Here is a 23,610-nt window from a genome sequence, read left to right on the forward strand (position 1 = left end):
CTTAAAAGTGTAAAGAGGGTGCTTTTTTGAACTAGGAAAATAGGAAGTTCTTTTTCCTTTCTTTGTGAGCAAGTTGTTCTTGTGTTTTGAATTTGTGAACTGCCTTGAAAGATGAACTTTTAAAAATCTTTTCATCTCCTATAAGAAATCTTTTAAGCCTCTGATTACTTCCTCTTTTGGAAGGGGATAAAAACAATAATGCTTAGCACGTGTACCAGCCACTGGTTAATATGGATAAAAAAGCAAGTTCCCCTATTATCAGGTTAATCTTTATGTGCATCTTTCTCTAAGAGATGTGATGCTATCACTATAAGAGACAGGTTATTAGATTAAAGTGATTTACTAGTTTGCTTTCTTTTTGGCAATTCCTGTATTTTCCTTCTGCCACGTCTTTGACAGTGGTGGTAAGGTAACATAAAAAGGATACACCTTCTGAGGTATTCAGAAGAATACCTTTCTTGGACTCGGTGCTTATGCTGCTTCCTTCTTGTYGGCAGGCCGTATATAGGGTGCAGATATAATGCTTTTGTCCTGTATTGTCTACAAGCTATACTGTTCATTTCACAAGAATTAGTTTTTAAATATTCAAGAACTTTAAGAAAAGTCTGGTTTGAGGTTTCAGCATGTTCATTGAACTGACCTGATCATAAGGTGAAATTTGGTTGTGGTTTGAAGATGACATTGGATTTCTTGTACTCTTAAATGAGATTCTTGTGACACCTTGCATAAATTCCTTCTGGGGGCTGTTAACTACAAGTTGCAATAATGAATATAACATCTGATGAGAGGGGGCTATGAGTGACTTTCTTGAGAAAATGTTGTTGTGAGGTTTGTTTTTTTAAAATCTCTACCTTTGTGCTAAAAACTCTGACCATCTACCATGTTTATTTTGACATTTGGTTCTTTTAGTGGGGTTTTTTTTTGGGGGGGGGGGGAGTGGTGCACTGCATTAAAAAAATCTCCCATAAATATTTTGAAGAATAACACACAAATTTTTGAACCATTTTCAGAATCAGACAAAATACAGACATTTATTTTTTTCCAAACAGGACACTACTTGTGAAGAWGCCCCTGAGTTCGCTATAGATGTGTAACTTGCAGCTGTGGGTGGGATCCAGCTTCAGATTAAAGCACTTACAATTAGAGTCTAAAAGTAGGTGTTTTATGCATGTATTGAAACTTCAGTCACAGTCAGTGGAGATCCAGTCAGCAGTTAATGGAGCGCAGATAGTGATTTGGCTCATGTAAAATTAAATGCGGACTGGGCTGGTCAGCTGAGTAGCCCTCCAGGTCCCATTGACTTTATTGACTAGAACTCTGTTGATTAAAATATGGGCTTAATATATCTAACCCACATATACAAACTTATGTTTACATGTCTTATTCTCAAAGTGAATCCAGCTCCTGCTATTCATGACCTTGATAATGGCATTTTGATTGTTTTTGATGCCAAGATGACAACAGGTTTTCTTGCATGTCATTGAGGTGAGGTAACTGTCTTCTGAAAATTACTGTCATAATAACTTTAATCAGTCGTGGACTGCTGGTTTGCTAAGTTGTTAATGAACACCACTTGGAAACACAGAATGCAGTGTTATGTTTATTGTGCCTTGATTTAGGTATGGAGTATATATGATCCAGTAGCTATGATCTAGAGCTTTCTTTCATTACTATTTAGTTTCTACTTGCTAATCAAGGAATTTTAGTAATCTACTTGCTAGTCTTTTACTTGTAAATTACTTTTGTGGTTTGTGTTCTGCATGCTGAGAAATTGCTTCTCTTTATGCTTTTTCTGAGAACTGAGATTAGCTAATAACCTCAGTTCTAATGGCCTTGATAACATGTAAATGTAAGGATTTTAGAACTGCATAGTGTATTGTCAGGGAATAGTCCTGAATGTTGAAAGGTGTCCTTTTTCATCTCTGCTTGGACTACCTGAGCCCGCTGCTTTACCCTTCTGGTGWAAAGCTGACCTTTATAGTTGGGGAGTTACTATACTGGCATGTGAGAAAGATAGGATGGGTTAGGTAGGTTACAAAATTTCTTTGCTTGCACCACTCTAATATTAGTTTTGGCAACATATGTTTTCTTTGATTATAAGCAACTGATTTACAAGCATATTTCATAAATGGAGGAAGTGAACTAAAATACAAACTTTAGTTATAAGAAGTTATAGATATGAGTAATAAGAACTATTTTTCCTATATCCTAGATACATTTGGGGGGGGGGTTGGGGTTTTTTTTGGTATTCCTGTGATATATAGCATTAGTATACTCGGTTTCACTATGCTTTATTTAGAATATATGGGTAATTGCCTTGACAAGAGCTAGCAAAATTCTGAGTATGTGAGTTGCAAGTAAAAGGGTCTTAGATCCTTTTGCTGCCTTAATGTTTTTTATTTTTATTCATTACTGCTGTGTATCCTCGGCCTGCTAATTATGCAGTGGATATGTTCCATTCAGGTTTTCTCAGAAAGTTTTTAAAAATTCCTTGATATCTAGTATTTCTAAAGCATTATTTTTTTCATCATACATGTTTTTGTARCTGCTTTTTTATATAGTCTTATTTATGGTGTGTATTCAGCACAGTTTTTATGATTCTGTGCTTGCAGAGGTAATCCGGTATTTTTAACAAGGTTGAGTAGACAGTGAAGCATAGGAAAAGGACGTCTGAGTGAGGATAGGTCCAGGTATCTTCTCTGGCACTGCACTTGCATTGTAATCCCTGCCCTTCACTGAATGTTGTCATGTCATGTTGTTATGAGGTTGATGTTGCATACTGCAACAGGTTATTTTAGTTTTGTTTCTTCATAGCTACTATAGGCCGTTGTATATTATGTCCCTTTAAAAGGCTACGGATGAACATCAGAGAAGGCGGCTGCCTGCTTGCTTTGCCTGGCTGCTGCACTTTGGGTCAGGCAGAAACCAGCTTCAAAATGGCTCGCGTGCTGCTGGGGAAGTTGCTAGTGAAGGCTATGGGTGGAGGGAGAGTGAAGCAGGGCTGAAGAGAGCACCTCTCGCATGAGTCCGAATTGTAGGTCACTTTGAGAAGAGCAGGGAGCAGATACATAACTCAGCCTCGGAGCTGATGGAGAGAGAGAGATTTTCCTAGAGACCTGGAAGGGGCAGTAACTCAGGAGACATTGAAAGGTTGCCTGACTGGGACCGAGCCAAAGTTGTGTAGTGTAAACTATTCAGGTAAGTTTTGGTGATTCTTTAAATGGGAGTTTTCCAAACCGTTTAGACAACAGTACATTTCCTCAGCATGAACATAAAAAGTAAATGTTCTTCCAGAACTAATTTATGACTCCTGCTAATCAGCATCTCTCTGGTAACAAGGAGCACAAAACCATTCACAGAAATTTTCTGTATTATTTGATAATAATRATAATACTTGCATATATAACAGTAGAAGTCACCAATTCTTTCGGTGTTCAAGACTAGACTACCAAGATAGCCTACTGTGGGAAATTCTGTGCAAAGCGTTAATCTTTATGTAGCTATTCTCATTTGCTATTTCACTGTGGCCAGGGTTTAGACAAGGTGGTATATCTGTGTTTAGAGTATATGATATTGAGGAAAAAGAGTTCAGCCACATTGCACAAGTTGCTGACCTTGACAGACCTTCTGCTGGTCTGTTTATAGTTTTTGTGAGATGACTTAAGCAATTTATCCCTAATCACATACGATCTGACATAAACACCATTACATATGTTGCAGGTTAGTCAACAGAAATACAGTGTGCTCAAACCTGGTCCAGATACGTGCTGCACCATCRTCCAATAATGCATAGATCTGGTATTTGTGAACATGAATCCATGGCTGGAGTTGTCAGAATAGTATTCATTAAGCTAAAGTTAGTCAACTGTCTTAAAGATTTGTTAGCTGACCACTGCATATTGTTGCCCTATGTATGCAAGAAAAGCAATATATAAATTTATGAAAGACTCTTCTACTCTGAATGCACTATTTCTGTTTTTCATTTGTACCTTAAGTGTCTTGTATCCACTAATTTTCTAATATTACCCCATTCACTTTGTGTATAATACATAATGGTACCTGTACAGATATATCTTGGTCTTAGGTGACAACTTAAAGAACTGCACTGTTACAAAAAGATCCTGCTTTTGTTTTCTGCTTAAATGTAATGTAATTTGTTCTGATGATATATGCTTTTAATTAAGCAAGTAATTAACAGCATGAGAAGTATCTTGTAACACAGACATTAGAGATTCCTGTTAGTTTTGAATTGCTGATGGTTATTGATTAGTTGTTTTGTTTGTCGTGTATGACTTGCTAATCATCTTTTTTTTTTTTTTTTCCCAACTGGCTCAATTAGTAGTTGAGTGCAAAAAATACTTAGGTAGAGCCTTATGATCCCTAAATCAAAATAATTCATAGCTAATTCAAACACATTCAGGCATCTTCTACCCATAATCATTCCCTTCTGGTAAATGTAACTGTGTGTTTAGAAATGTAACCAGATTTTGCCTGCATCTTTATGAAATAATTAAAAAGCTGACTTTAACAAAGATCTGGAAGAACTGGAACAGGAAGAGATTAAATGGGGGAGTAACTGCATAGAAACAGGATGCCTCAGGAATTTATAGAGCATTGTTTATATCAGAAGAAAGAAAGAAACCAGTTTAATTTATGCATTTAAAAATGTTATCTCCAATGAGAGCCCAGAAAAGAGTTATCAAAAGTACCATTTAAAAACTTGCTTGTGTGTTTAATTCTCTTTAGGTTTCTGAGCATCTTAAGGTGCTTTTGAAAGTATGACCCTGGACTTTTGAAAATACCACCCCTGGTTTTCATGGGATACTGAATCTTAATCACACCTAGGATGAAATATATATATAATGGCAGTTCATAAAGGCCTAAACTGGGAATTGGCCTGTTCATGCCATCTGAGAAAGGAGACAGTCCCTTCAGAAAAGAAAGTGATCTGGAAAAAAATATTATGCTTTAATCTTCCTGATAGAAACTTTGCAGAAACTTTCAATTTCCTGCAATCCATTTTGTCTATTTTTTGTGGAAACTCTGCTGTCTGATTTTTGAGCAGTAAGAGATAGCCAGAATTACTATTTTGGACATTTTATAATTTATATAATTATATGTTGCCTGTCTGAATTTCCCGTGTGGTCTGGAAAAAGTATTAGCCATTACATCCTTTTCCAACATGATGTGAAGAGTAACTATTAAATAGCAGCTACTTTCAAATTAGTGCTAGTAGTACTGATTTCTGAACAGTAGCTGAAAATGGTAAATTGGTATTCTGTTGGCATACACGTTAATAATCTTAAAATAGCAACATAGTAATTGATAAGTAATCTGAGCTTTTATGTATGTCAGGTGCATCTTGCATATTTTTATCTCATTAAGTATTTAGTATATCTGGTCACGATCTTGATGCACAAATCTTTTTTTCTTTAGTTACAGAGGTTACGACTGTCGAAGCAACTTATTTTACACTCAGACAGGTGAAATCGTATACCACGTTGCAGCAGTGGGCGTGGTGTATAATCGGCAGCAGAACACCCAGCGCTTTTATCTGGGTCACGATGATGACATTCTTTGCCTCGCTATTCATCCCTTAAAGGACTACGTGGCAACAGGCCAGGTAGGATGCACGTTTATCTGCTTATCTGCAATAGGAATCTGAAATTGCTACACTGAATTTAGAAAAGCATTTTTGGGAGGAAGAGGGTCCAGTCTACGTTTATTCAGTGAAGGACAGTATTTCTATTGCAGATGGAATCATGTTAAAAACTGTAGCACATGTGTTTTCCAGTTGTTTATGTTAATTCTGATAAGTGTCTTTGGTTGAAGGCTTTTTTACCTCTTCTTTATTTATGAAAAGATTAATGTTTTTATTCAGCATTGTTTTATATTGCTGCTGTAGGATAACAAATAGAGGAAAGTATGCAGCTAATTTTTTAAGATTTCTTAGTTGTGAAGAGAATTGCAACTATGAGAATCAATTAATCTTATATTCTGGCATTCCAGTTTAATGAGTTATGTATTTTATTTTTGGTTATCACCTCTAACCAAGCTGTCCATGGTTTGTACATGCAGCACAGGTATCGGTATTACTAAAGTATTTCTATACTAAAGTATAGTTCGTTTTATCTTTCTCCAGACAGTAATTTGAAGTAATTATTCTGTCTCGTGTTTTCTGACAAAGAACTCTTCCCATAAATGTTTATATACCAGGACCTGAAGGTTTGATTTGACATTTGAAGTTGAATTGTTGTTGTTGTTGTTGCTTTTATTGTTATAGGTTGAAAATTGGAGAACCTCTGGGCATAGCCAGAGACACAAAAAAATGTGGGGAGAGCTCCAATTTCTAATAGAAATACATTTTTTCTGATAATACTCTTAATTTGTATGAAAATCCTTGAGATAAACCTAAATTTATTGGTCACTGTATACATTAAATACATAAATGTGAAAATGGATTCAATTTAATTTTGGGGTAGTAAAGAATATGAATAAAAACATGCATGGATTTGCTATATTTTAAAGTACCTTCCTCTGTCAAAAGAATATTGAATTTGCAAAGTAAAATTAGGTAACGCAGTAATCAAATTCCCCATGCAACATTAGTTCAGATTCTCCTGAGAGTGGACATTACAAAAAGCTTTACAAACATTACATAAGTCTGTGGCAAAACCAGAAACAGAGCTTACTTTTCTTCAGTCCTATGTCTTACACATAGAAGAATGTCCTTCTGGTTTTGCAGCCCATCTTGTGTACTGTGCTGTAAGTAATGGCTCATAATGTTTGTACCTTCCAGCACAGTTGAAAAAGAATAAGCTATATTCTGTTCCTTCTTATCAGGTTCTAGTTATCTGAATTAGTACCAGTCTACTGAAGACAACTCCACAGGTATCAGTGCAATAGCACCTGAGTTGCAGAAACTTTGTTACTTGTAAATGACACCAGAAAATAATAGAAGTCACCTTGATTTCTCAAGCATGGAGTAGCTTGCTTACTAGCAATAAAAATAACCTCTTATTTTTAGACAGGCAATGATTGATAGAGAAGTAATTGATGGAATAAATATGCCACAGTGCAATCAATGAAGTTTTTTTGCAAGAAGAATCTATTGTAAGATTAGTTAATTGTATTTAATGTGTCTTTGGAAGGAAGAAACAGCCACCTGTGGGAATGGTAGTTGTGAAGCAGGAAAGGGAATAGTATTGTTAGCCAGAGCAAATAATACTAGGAAGATTTTATCACTATAAATTTTTCCAAATACTTTATGAAATATTTGTTATAAGGTAATATTATGCTTTAAAAAACATGTCAAATAACTGATGAAAGAGAAATGAAAAAATGCTTGTAACTATTAATATTTTCAGGTTGGTCGAGATTCCTCAATACACATTTGGGATACAGAAACAATAAAACCACTGTCAGTATTAAAGGGCTATCACCAGTATGGTGTTTGTGCTGTTGATTTTTCAGGTAATAAGTATTTATTTATTTATTTATTTATTTGCAATTTTCCTTTTCTGTATGACAGTGCAAACTACTCAGTTCTCCCGAGCTAGTGCGAATTCCTCTACACTGTATTGACGCTCTACACTCTATACACTAATACACTGTATTTGTATTAAAAATATTCTCCAGTGATGAGTCTCAAATGGCATTATCTCAGAGTGATCATTCCTTAAACAGTGCCACTGTACAGTCTTGCATATTGTAAACCACAAGGAAGGGTTCTGTGGCATTGGGGAGCTGAGCTGATCACCTTGTAGTTTCTTTCGATGTGTTAGGCAGGCTTACAGCTGTCAAGTGTTGAGTCTGCATTAGGACTGTAAGTTTTTGTTTGTTTTTTAGCAAATAGTAACAATTGGTCAGGTGTGTACTTTAATCCTGGAAGCCCACCAAGTAGCATATTGAATCACATTCTGGGAAGAAACTGAACCTCCTCTTTTTCCTGCCTCGTACTACCATGAGAGATTGTCGGTTAAATCTTTTGTGATTTCTGCACCCCATAATGTGAATTCCTGTACCAGCTTAAATTTCCTCTTCTCCACTGGCTTCTGTACGTTCTTTAATGGTTTGGTCTTACTAGATAGGACCTCTGACCTCACAGGGAATGTGTGTGGTGGCAAAGAATGAGTAGTATCGGATCTTAGGTCTTTGTTGCTTGTGGCTTCTTGCCTTTCTTTGCTCTCCTTTTTCAAGACAGTACCCAAATGTCATTTCCCATATTCTAGCATGGATACTTAGCAATTTCAAAGACGAGTATATAACAGAAAGATGTTGATCTCAAATGAGCACAAATAACATCTTTCTGGAAGATTCATGTGGTACACATTCAGAGCTGCTGAAAGATTTTACCCTGTTACCAAGTTTAGGAATGTTTCATAAACTTCCTGGAATTGCTTTAGTGCTTTCCCATTTAGAAATGAACAGGGATTCCCAGAGTGAACAGAGGATACTCATAGTACAACCTGTGTTGAAGGCGTTTGTGCAACTGTGTCAGCAACTGGCCGAACAAAGGATCTAATCCAAATGCAGAGGGTCTTAGTGCCGTTTCTAGACAGGATAATTCARATGTCTAAAAATGATAGTTGTGATGTTAAACGTCTAGCCTGAGATGTTTGCTGAGTCAGTTCTTCATGGTCACGTAGAATTTAGAGTTCTTAACTTGAAATCCTAAACTCCATCCAGCTGACCACTCTAATTTAAAATCTAGCAAATACCAAAGCTGCCCCTAAGCATACCATGTCATACTATTATTTACTTATTTTTACATTATATATATATGTTGTGTATATATACACTATTTGTGTGTGTGTGTGTATATATATATACACCCTCTGTATTTAGTCATACTATTTGTACAAATAGTATTTCTGAAGTTATAATGTTCTTAAATATAATATCTAGTTTCTTATTATTGCAGCATAATGTTATCTGTCTACTCTCTTATCATAAATTTACTTTTCTAGCGGATGGGAAACGCTTGGCTTCTGTTGGAATAGATGACAATCATACTATTGTTCTCTGGGACTGGAAGAAAGGAGAGAAGCTTTCAGCAGTAAGGTAGGAATTTAAGTTAATTTTAAAATTTCTACCTAGATTTAGTTTCAAATGACAGCGAACAAAATATATTAATTAAAGAATAATAGTTATCTAATAAATTTGCTGTTCCTTTCACTTGTTAATAATACATGATACATATATATACTATATATACAGTATATATACAAAATATACAATAATAATAATAAARGCAATAGCTTTAGCACAGCCTTAAAATTTTCTTTGGGGAGAAAAACTGAAACTACAATAGAGTCAACAGGAACTGCTGTGACAGCTCAACTGTTGAGAGAAGAAGACATAGAAAACAATTCATTTACAGGTTTGATGTGTTCTGAAAAAATCTCTTTAAAACTTTTCCCATGCACTTCCGTATGTTGCTTCTATAATTTGTTATGCTAAAAAATAATTACATCTGTAGTCAAAGGCTCTGTACATCTGAACTCTGTGATCAAAGTTTGTAAACAAGTCTTGCCTTTCCTCCCTGATAATCCTAGCTTCTGTGGCCCTCTTCAGCATTTCTGCAGCAGAGATGCATGCTTGTTCTTTAGTCGTTACCAACACTGACAGAAATAACTCAGTTTTTCCATGCCTCTCACACACTGTTCTCCTTTCTGCAGCTACTGGCTGTGCCTGATTAAGAAATATTTCTAGACCTCAAGTTTCTTGAGGCAAAAAGCTCAGCATATGCTGTACTCTTTCAGATCTTGTTCATCAGAGGTCATCTCTTTCCTGTGATGGTAGATTATAGGTTACAGCTGTTTTACTCAGAGGTCGTCTTCTCTTCAAGGTTCTTTCCTTTACCTTCGAGTCCTGAGCAGTCTGATCTAACTTTGAAGTTAGTCCTGCTTTGAACCAGAGGTTGGACTAGATAACCTGCAAAGGTCCCTTCCAACCTAATTTTTTCTGAGTTTCTCTCACTCTGCCCACATTATTTCATACTCATTTATTAAAGAGGGATTTGATCTACAGGATGGAATCTTATTTCTAATGTTGAGAAATATTTTGGAAACCTTTTGCTTTGTCGTATCTGAGGATCTGTTGCTTATCATTTGGCAAAAATGTGAGTGATATATTTTTTTTCCCTACTCCCTCTCAGGATTCAGTATACCTACTGCAAACATTGCTCTAGATGAGTTTGAAAGGGATTTATTATTGTCTGCAATTAAAATACAATTAAAAAAACTCAGCTTCCTACTTACCCATTAACTTCATTATTGCTCTTCAGTGACATTTACTCTTATTTTCTTTTTGAACATGTTTTGAGTTTCTTACCTACTGAGGAATGAAAATCCTGAATACATGATGCAATTAGAGAAAGGAGGGTCACTCCCTTCCCAGTTACTTACCAGAAGCCCAGTTAGCTTGGCTTCTCTGAAGATACCATTTCTGGTGCTTCATTTGTCTGCCTTTGGCCTAATGTATAGAAACCTTTTGGAGGTGAATTTTCCCTCAGTTTAGTCTGGATTTTGTTTCTGGGGAGCTTTTTCTCCTGCCTAGTCAGAGGAATTGAATAGAATATTTGAGAGCAACATCTGTACTTCGAAGATAACAGTGTGAGTTTTGAAAGGAACTGGTTTGTGCTCTTCATTTCTACTAGTTTATTCAGTGATCTGAAAACCATAGAAAGGTAAAAGAGTTTTGCCGTTCTTGACTGGGGAGCAAAACCTAGGAATTAGAGCCTCTTTTGCATTTTGAAATAAAATTATTAGTAAGTGTTTTTTTTTCTTGCATAGATAGCAAATATAGCTGACAGCTGTTCTTCAAACTATAGAACTGAAGCATTGGGTTTATATGTTTAAGAGCATAGTAAGAAATCTAAAATACACAACAAATTCTGACGTTTTTCAGCAACTGAAATTTTCATTTAAAATTGATATAACTGCAGCATTTGTATTATTCTAAAAGGAAAAACAGAAAAATTCAGTGAGAGGTGGATGAGAATGGCCATTTGTTTTCAGCACGAGAGACATTTAAGTAAGGTATGCAACTATACACCATTAAGTTTCATTATGAGCTGTCAGAGGTGTAAATGCCATTATATATTTGCATTTTTTAAGTATATTCTTTTGCAAAGAAAATGCCACCTAGTGGCTTTCTGAAGTAGCATAATCACATTCTTGTTCTGGAAACTGAAGGCGAGTGAAAATAGAACAGCACTCAGTACTTTAGTTGTCTTTCCTTCCTACTTCTCATTAAAAAAAACCTATTGTTTATGATCTGGACGTAAATGTTAGCAAGATAGAGAAGGGATACATTAGCAAGATAAAAGATTACATACTTAAAATAGGAGTAGATATATTTTTATTTAAAACAATAAAATATTTTGCTTTGTATTTCAGGGGAAGTAAAGATAAGATTTTTGTTGTTAAGATTAATCCTTATATGCCTGATAAATTGATTACAGTTGGAATTAAACACATGAAATTCTGGCGTAGAGCAGGTAAGGAAGGTATTTTTTAATTTTTCTTTGTAACAGCTTTTTATGTTCTTTAAAGTATAAATACAGCATCTGTTACAGTGTGCTTCACGCATTATGGGGAGATATTTTCTCTCTACATATCTCTAAGTTAGCTTTGCCCGAGTTCTATTACGAGTAACATGAATTAGCCTTACAAGTGAAAAGGACATTGGATTTCCTACTCTCTGTTTTTATATCTAATAATAATCTCACACATTTCAAAATGTTGTAGAGCTGCTCTAAAATAATAAAGCAATTTTTGGAAGAAGGACAATTTGAGTGTGATTTTTGTGTTATAAAGAGGCAAAAATATAAATAAATCTAAGGTGATAAAAATCCATGTAAAAAAATTCAGACAAAGTACTGGAAGTGAATTCATCTTGAGTGATTGTAACCTGTTTATTTAGATACTTTTTTTTAAACATGACTGTTAAAAACCAAGACAAGCAGCTTGCTTTATCTGCCTGGAAAATTTTGCTTTAGAACAGCAAGAACAGCTATTCCCCGATGTTAGTCTGAACTTTGTTATGTTGAACGTTAAAAAGCACATGAAGACAAATAAGCTATGGCAGATTAGCTTCTGTGCTAAGAATTCTCTAAGAGCCTGTGCACATCAACTCAGATGAGTCTCTGCTAAAGTAATTTTTGTGAGAAAGGTCTCTGAGGAAAATAATGACACTAATTTTCTCATTTAAAGGTTCCACCAGAAATCAGCAAAGATTGTCTGAGGGCAAGTGGTTGAAGTTATTTATTAATTATTAATTTTATTAATTATTAATTGTTAATTGTTATTACTAAGTAAAGAAAGAATGAAATGTGTCAGAACATATTTACTGGGGCATTACTATAAATTGTTTAGAAGAAGGTCTTAACTATGATGTCATGGTACTTTTGTCATGGTACTTTTGAACAAAAAAACAAAATTGAGAAAAATGCACGCTTTTTATCAGCCATTGCTCAGAGTTAGGAGGAAGCAGATTTCTATAATGCTAAAGCCCGTCTGGGCAAAACTGAAACAGGCACGCTGGCACAACAGTCACTCTGAAACACACTTCTCAGTGTCACTGTGAGGGGTGGAATCAGTGCACCTTAACAAATGCTACGTCTCGGATGAAGTCTGCACCAGAGCAGGTGCACCTGAGGGGAGAAGTGACTCCGATGTGTATTCTTAGGACTAAATTTCATCAGTGCAAGTGAGGGCAAAGAAATTCAGRGACCTTGCCTCTGTGAATGGGGGAGAATGATGTGAAATTTTAGATCCTGAGACGTTTCTGTTTTATAACGCATGAAGTTTCTCTGAGGATCGTGAAAATCTGAATCTGGCTTTCTACCCAGAAATTACTGTGTGTTATACCTGTCAAATTATTTTAGAACATCATGGTATTTTAAAGTATTTTAAAATTTATATAGCAGTTACATTTCTATCATCCAGAGGCCAATATGGTAACTCTTTAAATGAAAATTAGAAATCCTGCCACTGAATGCATACCATGAAAAGAAAAGGGGTGTTAAAGTGTTTTTTTTTCTTTTTTTTTTTTTTTTTCTTTCAAGTTCATTCCATTTAGGAATTTATCTGGAAGTGTGGTGGATGTTAAATTTTTGTTTAGATGTGAGTTTACAAATACACTTTCTCTTTGTAGTATGTCTGTGAGTGTATGTACATATTCAAATCCTGATTCAAGTAGCAAGTTAAAAGTAAGGCTTTATCTTCAAAGGTACCAAAYAGGTGTTTCTTGAGAAATCTTTTCAAGTTTTGTTTTTGGGGAAGTATGGGTTAACCAGAAAAAAAGGATTTATTACTCTGGGTAAAGTTGTTTTTACAGGGTTTTTTTCAAAAATAATTGTAAGCAAACGTTTGATGACTTGTTTTTGTTTTAAACTAGGGGGAGGACTAATTGGGAGAAAGGGCTGCATCGGTGCAATGGGAAGAACTGACACTATGATGTGTGCAGTGTATGGCTGGACTGAGGAGATGGCCTTCTCCGGGACTTCCACAGGGGATGTGTGCATTTGGAGAGATGTGTTTCTCATAAAAACTGTCAAAGCACATGATGGTCCTGTGTTCAGCATGCATGCATTAGAAAAGGTAAGTAAACTGCGAGGATTTTACATAAGACCTAATTTAGATTTAAGAAATGTCTCCTTTTTTTGGCTAGGTCTAAACAAAAATGAAGTCTTTTGCTATGATGAATTCTGGTGCTCTAGTTACCTCTTTGTCAGGCCAGAAAGAATTCAGAATTCAGAAAGAATTCTCTTAGAAGTGGAAAGATATGCATCGCATTGGTATGTCGTAGTAATCCTTTGGTTAATTCTAAGAGCTACGTGCCTTTTGGTGTTGTGCCAGTTAACTTGGAGTCCTCACTGATCATGATACTCTGAGGATGACAGTGAAAAAAGAAAGTAAAAGCAAATGGACTGTTGTGTCTGAGATTTTTGAAATGCACCCTCTGAAAAGGGGGGATAATTCTGTTACACTGCATTAACCTGCCATATTTCTTACTACAAGATGGTTTGCGTGGAGTACAGTCTGCTTAGCAGATGGAGGTCTGAGGTTTAGTTCACTCACTCGGTAACTTGAGAGAGATACTTTCTAACCAAGATAATTAGAATTTTATAAAAATTGATTATAATGAATCCTTTGAGCTTGGATAGTAATGTAAGTTATTGTGCTGTAGTGAGCTGTTGCTTGTGAACTGATCTGAGATTGCAGCATGAGCAATTTTAACTTATCTATAAATTCTTAATTTGAGTTAACCTCCCTCAGTGAAGAATTAATCACATTGGTAAGGCTAAGAGCATGTAATTGAACAGTCATTGAGGATCAGCTGACAGTATTTTATGTCTCTGGAAAGGATATATATTAAAAATAAAGTACCTATTTGTGAGCTAAAGAAGCTGTACTTTTTTACTTTTTTCTCATGTTTTATAGGCCATTTGCTTTTAGGGAAAATAAACATAATTTATTAAGACAAAAAATTAATTTTTTAAGACTGAAAGGCACTTTTCTCTTACTTAAAATATCAAAAGATCATAGCTGTATTACTTTTTATATCTTGCTAGTATTTACTCCTTAATGAAACAATTTTTTGATGTCTGGACAGGAAACCATCTGCAAACTTAGAGAAAAAAGTTCATAAAATTCAGATGCTGACCTAGGCCTTCCCAAACTCAGAAATGCATCACTTTACTTCCATTACAGAAAGCTTTGTGAGTCCAGATTCAAAACAGTGGTTTGTGCCTGTTTCCAATTCTTGTTGCGTAGCGTGGTGTTTCTCAAAACTCTTCAGACTTGTGACATCTTATTCAATAATTTTCATGGCCTCTTACTAAAGTAATAATGGAAATTTATAACTGATAAATAAAAGTACTTTTTTATTGAAGTACCCATAAGTTTAATGGAATGTGTGACTTTGTGAGAGAAGAAGAATTTGTTAAGATTTTCAGCACCTCACTGCTCTTACTTCCCATGACCCATTTTTGGAGAGTATTGGCTTAATGTATAAATAAAGCTAGGATAGCATGAAGAAAAGGATTCTGACCACTTCTGTAAGAGGTGCTTCACACCTATTACTACTAACTGTATACAACAGATTGATATTGTTTTATTATTTGTATTATTATTATTTTTTATTTTCGATGAAAGTATTCAGCAGAGACTGTGATATTTAATATACACTGAACATTAAGTATATGGGGATTATACATGACTGCTTAATAATAGTATTAATTCATTTTTCACTATGAGAGGATCATACTTATATTATTTTGTGCTGTAGTTAACAATTCCCTAGTGGAAGCCTTCAGTCTGTAAATCACTAAGTACTCTGTACTTACACTCAACTTGCCTTGACTCAGGAAAGCCTTTAAGCATGTGCTTAAATGTAAATGGTATTCCAGTTAGACTACTTGTATGTTTAAAATTCTGTATGTGTCTGTGTTTTGCTAGATTAGACAAGTTACAGCACCTTGTAAGATTTGGGTTTCAGTACAAAAGCTTTGGACAAATCGTATCTCACTGATTGCTATTGCAAGAATTAAATTCTCCAAAGGAAAGTATTAATGATTTCAGTATTAAGTATACCTCTGGCTCCATTAAATAGCTGTAAATCACTTTTGAAGATAAAATGGCATAAATATGCACATATTTGAAGGATATAAACACTAAAGAACTTTTTGGAAGTTGTACTAAGTGTGACTTAGAGTAATGAGTTGAAATACCAAAGGGACGTTGAGGCTAAATATCAAGAAAAACATTTTGATATGTTAGGCAGTTGAATTGCTCTGTTAGTGTGGTAGAAGCTTATTAGTTAGAACTTTTAAATCCAGCCAGTGTATGTGGCATGTAGAGACCTATGCTACCTTGATCAGGAAGAGAATTGGATCATTTTATTCCTGATCTTTTCGTCTCGGGTATCTGTAGTTTTATGCATGTCCAGTTACAGTGTTAGGTGTAATCCATCGTCGGTACTGGCAGAAATCACTGCAAAATTAAGTATAAATAATGAAATGATTCTAACTTGTGATTTTTTTTTGCCAGGGATTTGTCACTGGAGGAAAGGATGGGGTAGTAGCTCTCTGGGACGATACCTTTGAGCGCTGTCTCAAAACATATGCCATCAAAAGGGCTGCTTTGGCCCCGGGGTCTAAAGGTAAAAGAGCAGACTTTTTTTCTCTTTATAACTCTGTTTAAAGTACTTTCTTTAGAAAACTCTTTCTATGGAATTGCCTTCCCCAATGGGAGGAAATCCAGGTTTGTCATAATAAATACTAAAAATGAATTTCCATTAAAGCTTTATTGATTCCAAATAAGTCCTACTTCTGTTGTGTGTGTGGGAGGGCAATGGCATGTAGCAGTAGTTTGGTTGCACATTTGGTAGGGGGCATATTTTCATCTTTACCTTAACCTGCCTGAATGAGTTGATTTAAACTTGAGTCTCGTATATACAAGTTTGTTTGTTTGTTTTTTTAGTGACAAACAGAAAGCCTATTATTTCCAGTCATGAAGTATCTTGTCTGTTCTGTTTTTTCTGCAGGAGCAGTCTATAAGAGGAATAGAATTTAGAATTGTGGTTAGCTTTATAAGGGATTAGTGAATTTTGTGACTTATTTTTGTGTAAATACCTATCTGTGCTGAAATGATTTACGAATACTCTTTCCTTCCTATTCCTCCCATTTATTTTTTATTTTAGTGCTTATCTACAGTTTTCCCTATTTGACATTCTGGATAGTTTTCTCGCTCTCCCCTCTCTCTTAAAATTACATTTCCTGTATATGATCTGACTTTCAGAAATCATTAATGGGGATATCCATTTATTAAAAAATTCTATTACAGCTTATCTCATGTTTGATATAGTGCTAAGTTTGAAGATAACATAAATAGTATTAAGACAGTAATATAGCTGATACTTCGTATGCATGCTTTTTCACTAAGATTGCCAATAAAWCAGACTGATTAAATTTCAAAGGTAATCTGTTGAGCAGAAAGATCATTGGCAATTGCTTTATATAGCAGTTTCATTATGAAAAAAGGCCTCAAACCAGGAGGCTGGAAGAATGACTAGTGTACATTCTTTAATCAATTATGTGATTGCTAAATAGCCCCAAAGGAATCTAAACATATAACTTCTTCCATGCCAGGATATATTTTTACTTGTTTCCTACGAAGTATCATTTTCTGCAGTGAGAATGTAATATGCATATGTGTGAAAAATCCTCCTAAACTAATGCATACCTGAAAATCTTCTGTCTTCTGACATTTTAATATTCTAGGTCTCCTCTTAGAAGATAATCCTTCTATACGTGCCATATCTTTAGGACATGGTCATATTTTAGTAGGCACAAAGAATGGTGAAATATTGGAGGYAGATAAAAGTGGCCCAATAACACTGCTGGTTCAGGTACATGTTAAATGTCAATTAAATACTCCATACCACAAATATTATTTTAATTTTCAAATAAAGACTGTTGTGAAATAAAAAGATTTTAATTGTTGGCAAAGGTAGTGAGTTATTGTAGTTACTTCATAGATTTTTAAGGCTAGAATAGACCACTGCCACTCTTTAGTGGACAGAACACAGATCACAGAATTTCGTGTAGTAATTTGTTCATCAGGATTGTACTTTCAAGCAGAGCAAGATCACACTTTTGTACAAAAAAATAAGGAAGTAACTAAAAAATCCTGTCAAACAATGGACACTCCACCAAATTCCTTATTAAGTTGCTCTGAGTATTGATCAGTGCTGTTGTTTTTAAAAGTGGTCTTTTTCAGGTTTATTTTCATTTTTTTCTTTGTAATTATTTAAAAAACACTTCAGTTTTCTCTCTGTTATACTAAATATACTGCATTTCTTAAGCCTGACTGTAAAACAGATTTTTTACAAAATCATATCATCATATGACTTCCTTCAKTATTTAAATAAAATTCTGTGCATGTTTAATTCACTTATGAGTGGCCAATGCAATATGTAAATAACTAGATTTTTTTAAAGAATATATTAGAACCTCARTTAAAGGTAGAATAAATGTGTTGTGAGGGTTATTTCTCAGAGAATAATTTTCTCTAGTGTTAATTAGTATAATTAAAGTTTTTATTGTAAGCAGAAGGGGTTTTTTCTTTATTTCTTTTTTTTAGGTGTTTGTTTTTATTTGGAGGTGTCTTTATTATCCTGTAAGGATTTGTATGTTCTCACTCTGGTTTTCTCAACTTCCTTATATGTATTATTTTTGTTTTCAGTTTTTAATATGAAATTATCTGATTGATTTTGTTTTTTCAGGGTCACATGGAGGGGGAAGTTTGGGGTCTAGCTACTCACCCTCATTTACCTATTTGTGCCACTGTAAGTGATGACAAAACCTTAAGAATATGGGATTTATCTCCTAGCCATTGTATGTTAGCTGTTCGCAAATTGAAGAAGGGTAAGATACTTAGTATGAAGAAAAATTTAACTGAATTCAGTTAACATTTACCAGCATTGTGAATCTTGCAAAAGGAAGAGTATGAAAGAATTGATTTCTTTACTCAAATTATTTTGTTGATGATATATTCAGGAGTGTTATGTAGCCCTTCAGCTAATGAATTTGTGTAATGCTGTTTAAGATTATTTGTAATTGTAATATATTTAAGTCAGTGGATTTACAATAAAAAATTGAAGTATTAACATAGATCTGCCATCTTACATATAATATTGCAAGCATTTTGAACAGTGGGAGAATTCAAATCTAGAAGTTTTGGGAAGAAATCTCAAAATTAATGTGGAATTTTTATTCTTTGCTATTTGGGAATCTTAGAAGTAGAATCTGGAATTACAAGGAAAGAGAACAGTCATAAAATTCTTGCTAATTGTGTGCTATATAACAAAATTCTATTTTGACAGATGAAAATAGGTTGTAAGTGACATCACATAAGGAGATTTTTTTTTTTTCTTTAGGATTAGACCAGACTGGACTTAACTAGCTTTTTATAATACATATGCTTTCCTAGACAAAGGAATGCAATAGACTTCATCTGTTTGGAGTTCAGTAAAGCATTATGATCCATGCCTTATAGCAAACTTAGCTGAAGAGGATCTGATGTGATAAAGTAACTGTAAGAAGAGTCATGAGCTGGCACAAGCAGGGATGGTAATGTTAAAAGAGAAAGTTTCAASTTGCTAGGAGATTATTGGCGGAGTTTGTTGGAATCTTAAAGCTGATATTGTTTAATATTTTTAATAGTAGAGTTGGCATAAATGTAAGGACTGTGATGATGTAATTTGCTGATGGGACAAATTTTGAGGCGCTTTGATAGTGTTGAAAAGCATCTGCATACAATACAGAAAAGAATGGATATTTTTTGCAGGCTGCAGTAATAGAAATGGCGTGATATTTGGTAACTAAAAAGGCAAGGTCTGTATACTTGCCAACTGTAAGAAAAAATTGTCCATATCACTGAGGAGAAGGCTCAGAATGTTCTAGCTGATCAGAGAATGGCAATTACCTGTGATGAAGTGAGGTATTTTTTCCAGCGCATATTGAGATATTCATCTATTTTAAAAGATCAGAACATTTTTGGTTTACACTTCTACTCATCCATGTTCAGCTGCACTTAAAGTTGAGCACGGAGAAAGAACAGCTACAGGATAAGGACTGAAGAGCTTTGTCTAACGGAGTCAGTACAGCAAAATAAAGGACTACTGTCTATAAGTTCATCAGAGGAAAAATAGTAGGGAAAATATTTAAGCTAATGGAAAATTCTGGCATGGAAACAAATGTTTATAAACTGGCTATAAATAAATTTAGAAGGGAAATTGAGCTTTTTCGAATTAAATTTGACACGTTTATTAGAAGGATTATGTGACCTAGTGACCATGATAGCAAACGAGTGGATTCTGTGAGTCCAGAAGGCCTTTTCCAGCTGAGTGTTCGTTACTAGAGCACATGGTAGCAAACACCTGGCACCAGATACTAAGGAGAGCAAATTAGAAGTATGTAGCAAATATTGCTTAACCTACATTACATAGATGTTGATTAATATGCAGATAAATCTAATAAAGATTTTGGTGTTGTCTGTTTGTTGATTTGCCAGTAGCTTCTGTGTACTTTCACAGAACTAGAACTTGGAAATGATCTTGGTAGCATGTAAAAAATTTCATTAGACTGTAGACAGTAAGAACAACTTTTCTTTACTACTGTAGTAATAAATCAAAAAGAGGGACTATTCACTGTAAATGTACCTGAATGCCATTTTTGTTCCTTGTAGGAGGCAGATGTTGCTGCTTTTCTCCTGATGGAAAGGCATTAGCTGTTGGTCTCAATGACGGAAGCTTTTTGATAGTTAATGCAGATACTCTGGAGGATCTAGTCTCCTTCCACCACAGAAAAGATGTAATTTCAGAGATCCGATTTTCTCCTGGTAAGTGATTTAAAATTAAGATTTTCATATCCAGATTCTTTAAGCAAACTTTATATTCATCATCAATCATAAGGCTGTACATTGTGAATATTGGTTACTTCACTAAGAACGTTCTAGCCTTGTTCTGTAGTTGCATCAACTGGACTAATAGAATGCACTAAAGATGGGTCATGTTGCAAATACATAGTCCTGATGAAGTGCCTTTCTTCACTTACCCTGTGGGAAAAGGAAGCAAAAGATAACTGCAGTAACCCGAATCATATTCTTCATCTCCTGTTTTCCAGATATTCTTTAAAAGATTAAGGAAGTGGAGATTTTGTAATACTTTTTTACGTATAACAAATAAAACCCAGCAAAACTAATATTCATGTTTTGAATATTATTGGGTGTAAAGTCCTATATTGCTTGTTTAAGGGCAAGATTATCAGGATAGACTCACTCAAAGTAACCTCCTAAATGCAACAGTCAAATTTTAAATCATAAACATCCAGCAACTCCCCTGGGGACATTAAAAAAAAAAAAAAAAAAAAGTGTTCTACTGTATGAACTGTGTAACATTTTGGCTCTTCACTTAGGCTTTTTTTTTAGCTAATGAGAGTGCTTGAAATTGAGATGTCAGAAAGTTGTGGTGCCTTTTCCTTTTTTTTTTCCTCTACAGTGCTTAGCAGCCCCAATGAGACCAGTTTTTTCAAACAATTGAATTCTTATTTAGGAATTTAGATGTATGGCCTAAATTATTGGTATTACTTCAGTGAAAAACACTCTTCTGTAGGCAAAATGTGATGCGAAAAACTGGTATAAATTCTCATGCAACATTGCCTTTTTATTGCCTGAGCCTTGCTACTCTGAGTGCAAGAAATGTTTAAATTTTGGTCTAATGTTTTATTGTTTAAAAATGTAAAGATGTAATGGTTGTATATATAAAATACTGAAATTTTTATTCTTATGTGATATGAACATTAGTCTATCGGGGGCTATGTATGAATTACCAAACTTATTTCAAAGAAAGCTAAGTTGAATATACAGAAGGTATTTTGTTTAATATTGCACAAAACACTGCAAAACTGAAAATGTCTTTTGTTTCTACTGATGTATTTTAGGGACTGGAAAGTACTTAGCTGTGGCATCATGCGACAACTTTGTAGATATTTACAATGTAATGAGCAGTAAGCGAGTAGGAATCTGCAAGGGAGCCTCCAGCTATATAACACACATGGACTGGGATGTAAGAGGTAAGTAGCATTCATCTGAATTCTAAAAATCTACTGGAAGATTGATTATATTATGGACTAAATCACTGTAAATTATGTCTGCAGCATGAATTTATGGTGCCACTGACAGATACATTCCTTCAGTTTATGAAGATGCTCGTGGCATGTGAATAAATATAAATACGTGATTTTTTTTAAGTTGTGTAACTTGCTGAAGTAAGATATTCTTTCTATAGATTGCCATATTTTTACATCATCTATATTGTTTGACTGCTGCCTCTTGAATAATGATGCAACAAATGCGATTGTATCAATAGCTCAGGAATATGTATCCTTGCATATTGTCAAAAATGGAAGAACTGTCTCTCCTGCTTTATTTCTGAATATTAATATATGGTCATTTTAAACACTAACTTTAGTTCTGTTTCATACAAAAAGAAGACTGCACAACTGTGCTTTGTCCAATTTAAAATGAACTTGAAAGAGTGATAGAAGTTAAGTTCCTGTGAGAATTTTGAAAACAGGAAGAGGACAAAAACCTTAATGAGAATCTCCCTCAGGAAAAAAGAAGTATAAAGGGAAGCAGAACTCGGCCGTTTGGAAATGGCCATTGGCCAGCCAGAGCGCGTGCTTCTCAAGCCAAAGAGCACACCCAGTCAGCACAGATGAGCTCTGAATTAGACCCAGTGCATGCAGTCTACCGTCTGATGGGGCAGCCACAAATAATAGGGGAAAGTGCTGCATTACTGCGGTTTTCAAAGAGAGAAAGAAGGAATGTGAATTTAAGGGATCGAAAGAGTCAGATCTTCAGAAAACCAGACTTATAGTTCTGCTGTTTGTATGGGCAACAGCTTGTTCAGTGGAAACAAATATCTTGTGGAATGTTGTTAGCAAAAAATTTGAAAATAARCATTTTTTTTAATAAAATGGAATGTTCTAATTAATGTTAATATGCAATGTGTAATATGTTTTATAGGGAAGCTTTTGCAGGTCAACACTGGTGCTAAAGAGCAGTTGTTTTTTGAAGCTCCTCGTGGAAAGAAACAGACAATTCCTAGTTTGGAGGTGAGGAAACAGATTGCCTTCTTAATTTGTTTACAAACTAGAGTTATGGTATAACAGCCTATGCCATCTAATAGAGAATAATGTATAAAATTATAATCTTAACTGCTCTGCTGAAAAATTCTCTTTGAGCATTTGCTATGCTTTGTCCTTTTTTTGAAGCCTGCTCAATTAGATAATGTAATCAGAATGATGAATAACCTTGCTTTTGAAGATCTCATGTCTATCATTATATAATAATGAAGTATAGTATACATAGTATATATAGGCAAAAGTAGTTTATTATAGCTGTAATACTGTTTTTTCAGACATTAGAGTATTATTTTAAAGCAAAGTGAATATGGATGATTTTCAAAATAATGCTTTCCATGAGGTTGAAAAAGGTGATTTGTTTTCTCTAGCATTGAAGGATAAGTAAGGTCAAAAGTCTGTTTTAAATACTTCTAGAGACTTTGAAAGTGGAAGTTAATAGAGCTAAAATCAATGTTCTCAAATGAACTCTGAAAGAGTAATAACATAGTTGTTTAAAATATTATATTTTGGATGACATATTTTACAATGCAAAGACTTTTTCTTGAAATCAGATATGGAAGAAAACTGCCTGGGAAGAAGCATGCTCTGTCTCAAACAGGTTGTTTTTGTAGGTAGAAAAGATTGGCTGGGCATCATGGACAAGTGTTCTGGGCTCCTGCTGTGAAGGAATCTGGCCAATAATTGGTGAAGTCACGGATGTAACTTCTTCATGCCTCACCAGTGATAGTAAAGTATTAGCCACAGGAGATGATTTTGGATTTGTGAAACTGTTTCGATACCCTGCTAAAGTAAGTAACTTTCAGCTATGTGTGTGGGAACACTGGTTAATAAAATTGCCTATTCAAAACTGTAAAAAATTACCACTATGAACAAAATAGTGCTTTTAAACTTTT

The 23,610-nt window shown here is 34.6% G+C and overlaps 1 protein-coding gene across 1 annotated transcript in view; it reads left to right on the plus strand.

Annotated features, from left to right (window-relative positions):
- The window catches only part of EML5 (echinoderm microtubule associated protein like 5), a 96,278-nt gene that overhangs the window by 33,308 nt on the left and 39,360 nt on the right, over positions 1-23,610 (plus strand). The window contains exons 14-25 of the mRNA XM_026079458.1: positions 5,437-5,623; positions 7,368-7,473; positions 8,970-9,063; positions 11,403-11,503; positions 13,405-13,607; positions 16,059-16,170; positions 17,291-17,418; positions 18,295-18,436; positions 20,259-20,411; positions 21,512-21,643; positions 22,599-22,687; positions 23,329-23,505. Coding sequence (XP_025935243.1) covers positions 5,437-5,623; positions 7,368-7,473; positions 8,970-9,063; positions 11,403-11,503; positions 13,405-13,607; positions 16,059-16,170; positions 17,291-17,418; positions 18,295-18,436; positions 20,259-20,411; positions 21,512-21,643; positions 22,599-22,687; positions 23,329-23,505 — 1,624 coding nt within the window. The remainder of the gene's footprint in view (positions 1-5,436; positions 5,624-7,367; positions 7,474-8,969; positions 9,064-11,402; positions 11,504-13,404; positions 13,608-16,058; positions 16,171-17,290; positions 17,419-18,294; positions 18,437-20,258; positions 20,412-21,511; positions 21,644-22,598; positions 22,688-23,328; positions 23,506-23,610) is intronic.

This window comes from Apteryx rowi, unplaced genomic scaffold (genome assembly GCF_003343035.1).
Source record: "Apteryx rowi isolate R43461 unplaced genomic scaffold, aptRow1 scaffold_5, whole genome shotgun sequence".
NCBI lineage: Eukaryota > Metazoa > Chordata > Aves > Apterygiformes > Apterygidae > Apteryx > Apteryx rowi.